The 2418-nt window shown below is 40.8% G+C and overlaps 1 protein-coding gene across 1 annotated transcript; it reads left to right on the top strand.

Annotated features, from left to right (window-relative positions):
- Positions 1 to 242: 242 nt before the first annotated feature.
- LOC121965840 (protein kinase C alpha type-like) lies at positions 243 to 690 on the top strand (the record flags this gene model as incomplete). Its single annotated transcript, XM_042515957.1, has 2 exons — positions 243 to 386; positions 517 to 690. Coding segments are annotated over 2 exons (318 nt in total), but the record flags the coding sequence as incomplete, so codon positions are not given.
- Between the last annotated feature and the right edge of the window lie 1728 nt (positions 691 to 2418).

Raw genomic sequence — 2418 nt, 5'->3', positions numbered from 1 at the left:
CACGTTACCTCAAGAGGCAGCCACAACAAAGAAGCTTAATCTAAGTTTACCATTGGTTCAGTATCTTTTAAAGCATGTGATGCATATAATACATTTTAAAACAAGGTGCACATTTTAGGAATTCAGGAATTAGTCATCTTGTCTGAACAAAAAAACGAAGCTTTATGTTGTGTGTGTGTTACTCAAAGTGCATTTTTAAAATGTGTATCTCTTACTTGCCACCTTTTGTTCCCTGAGCGCAGAAAGCCAAGCTAGGCCCAGGTAAGAAGGTCATCACCGAGACGGACGACAGCCACTCCAGCCAGCAGACTCAGAACAGCCTGGACCAAGTCAAACTCAGCGACTTCACCTTCCTGGCTGTACTGGGGAAAGGGAGCTTTGGCAAGGTAAGGCAGCTCAAAACAAAAGAATGTTACTCAAAACAGACAGCACAAAGTCTAAAGGAAAAAGAAAAAATGATTTTTGATACTCATACAAATGATCTTTTCCCACCTAACCCTCACCATCTTTCTGAAGGTCATGCTTGCAGAGATGAAGGCCTCTGAGGAGCTCTACGCAATAAAGATCCTGAAAAAAGACGTAGTGATCCAGGATGATGACGTGGAATGTACTATGGTGGAGAAGAGAGTCCTGGCCCAGCAGGACAAGCCGCCCTTCCTCACATACCTCCACTCGTGCTTCCAGACTGTGGTAGGTAGAAATGCTCCTGGACATGCATCAGGACAGGTCACTGCAGGTCAGCCAGGTCAGGTCAGATTAATTCACAAAGGGGCTTTTAGCGAAACAGCTTAGTCATAAAGTGTTGCAGAGAGCAGTAGAGGACATGTATGACAAGTATGATTTAATAAAAAAACAGAGAGGGGGAAACAAACAAACCCCAATTAGAAGGCTGAGGTGTGTGTGTATGTATGTGTGTGTGTGTGTGTGTGTACACGTACGTGTGTGTACGCGCGCATCCAAAACCATGTGTCTGCACATGCTTGTATAGACTTTGAGTCATGCCAAAACCAGAATACGCAACCTGAGAGCACACTCGGTATAAGCAAAGATACATGCGCTCATAAATATGTGTACTTCCTGCACACACACACACACACACACCCACTCACACTTGCGCCTAATAACAGCAGTGTGTTGTGCTCGCTTATATAGGAACAGACACAAATGCAGACTTGTGCAACCACATGCATACAAACAAGTATTTTTACAAACACATAAAGTTATGACAAATTTTAATTTGTGCTTCATATTGTAATTTGCAGTGTTTCCTGTTCCTCTTGCATGGTCAAGCTTTGGATCCACAGCTGATTTAACAAACCATCCATACACATGTATACATGAGAAATTTCTGAGTGACAGGCTGCAGTGTGAGCATAGAGATGTCTGCCTTCTCTCCAAAATAATAGATCTAGATGGCACACTGCTTGTGGTGCTCAAAGTGCCAAAAAAATACAGCTAATCTGAGCTACCTAACATTACAGCTATGATTAAAGGTGTAGTTTGGTAGAAAGAAATGAGTCTGTTAAAAAAAAACTGCTTACGACAACCAGTGAGTAAGCGGGTCATGTTTTCTGGAAAGAGACATTGCTGCTGAGTTTCTTAAAATGTTTTTTTTTGGCGCTTTAAGCACCACAAGCCATTACATTGGAGAGAAGGCAGACATTTTGACGGCCGATATCTCTTACATTCAGAAACTCTCACTGAAACGATCAACTCGATAAATAGCTCTGATAAATAGCACTTCAAAAATATGTATTTTTGAGTCTCTTGAACTGTCTTGGAGGATCACTCAAGGTGTAACAATACTAGTAATAGTAGCAATAACAGCTTCTGGACTTCCTTAGTGGCAGTTTATTCAAACTAGCGTCGTGTGATGGTCTGCAGGCAGGTGGTGTCATGACATGTGATGTCAAATTTTGACATGTAATAACCTTTGTAAATGGAAAATGTTCTGTACTGTAAAAAAAGGATAGTCCAGAGAATAAGCATTGGACCTTCATGAAGTTGGGGGATTTTTGAGAGATAGTTTATGAAAAAAAAAAGTTAATTATCAGTAAAGTCCAAGCATAGAACTGAAGAAATTTTAATGTTAAAACAGAGTCCTCCGTATTTTTATATTGATTTCTTTTACCCAATAAAAACAAATATCTGCCATGTGAATTTCCATGCCCCTTTCCTCATATGCATTTTAGTCTCAATGGGACAGAATTTAGGATACCTAATCAGAAAGTGTTGTGGTAAATCTACCCAGCCATTGGTTTGAACTGGATGTAAAATGAAAGTCTATTAGCGGTTAGATTTCTGAAAGAAGCTGAGCTGAACTGTAGCAGCTGATTAGAGCTGTCGCACCAGCAGGCAGGCAGAGGAAACAGGAAGAGACTCAGCTTGGCATCACTCATAGCATATTCATGAATACAC

Source organism: Plectropomus leopardus, unplaced genomic scaffold, assembly GCF_008729295.1.
Source record: "Plectropomus leopardus isolate mb unplaced genomic scaffold, YSFRI_Pleo_2.0 unplaced_scaffold2190, whole genome shotgun sequence".
NCBI lineage: Eukaryota > Metazoa > Chordata > Actinopteri > Perciformes > Serranidae > Plectropomus > Plectropomus leopardus.
This window is presented reverse-complemented; position numbering and strand designations above follow the sequence as displayed.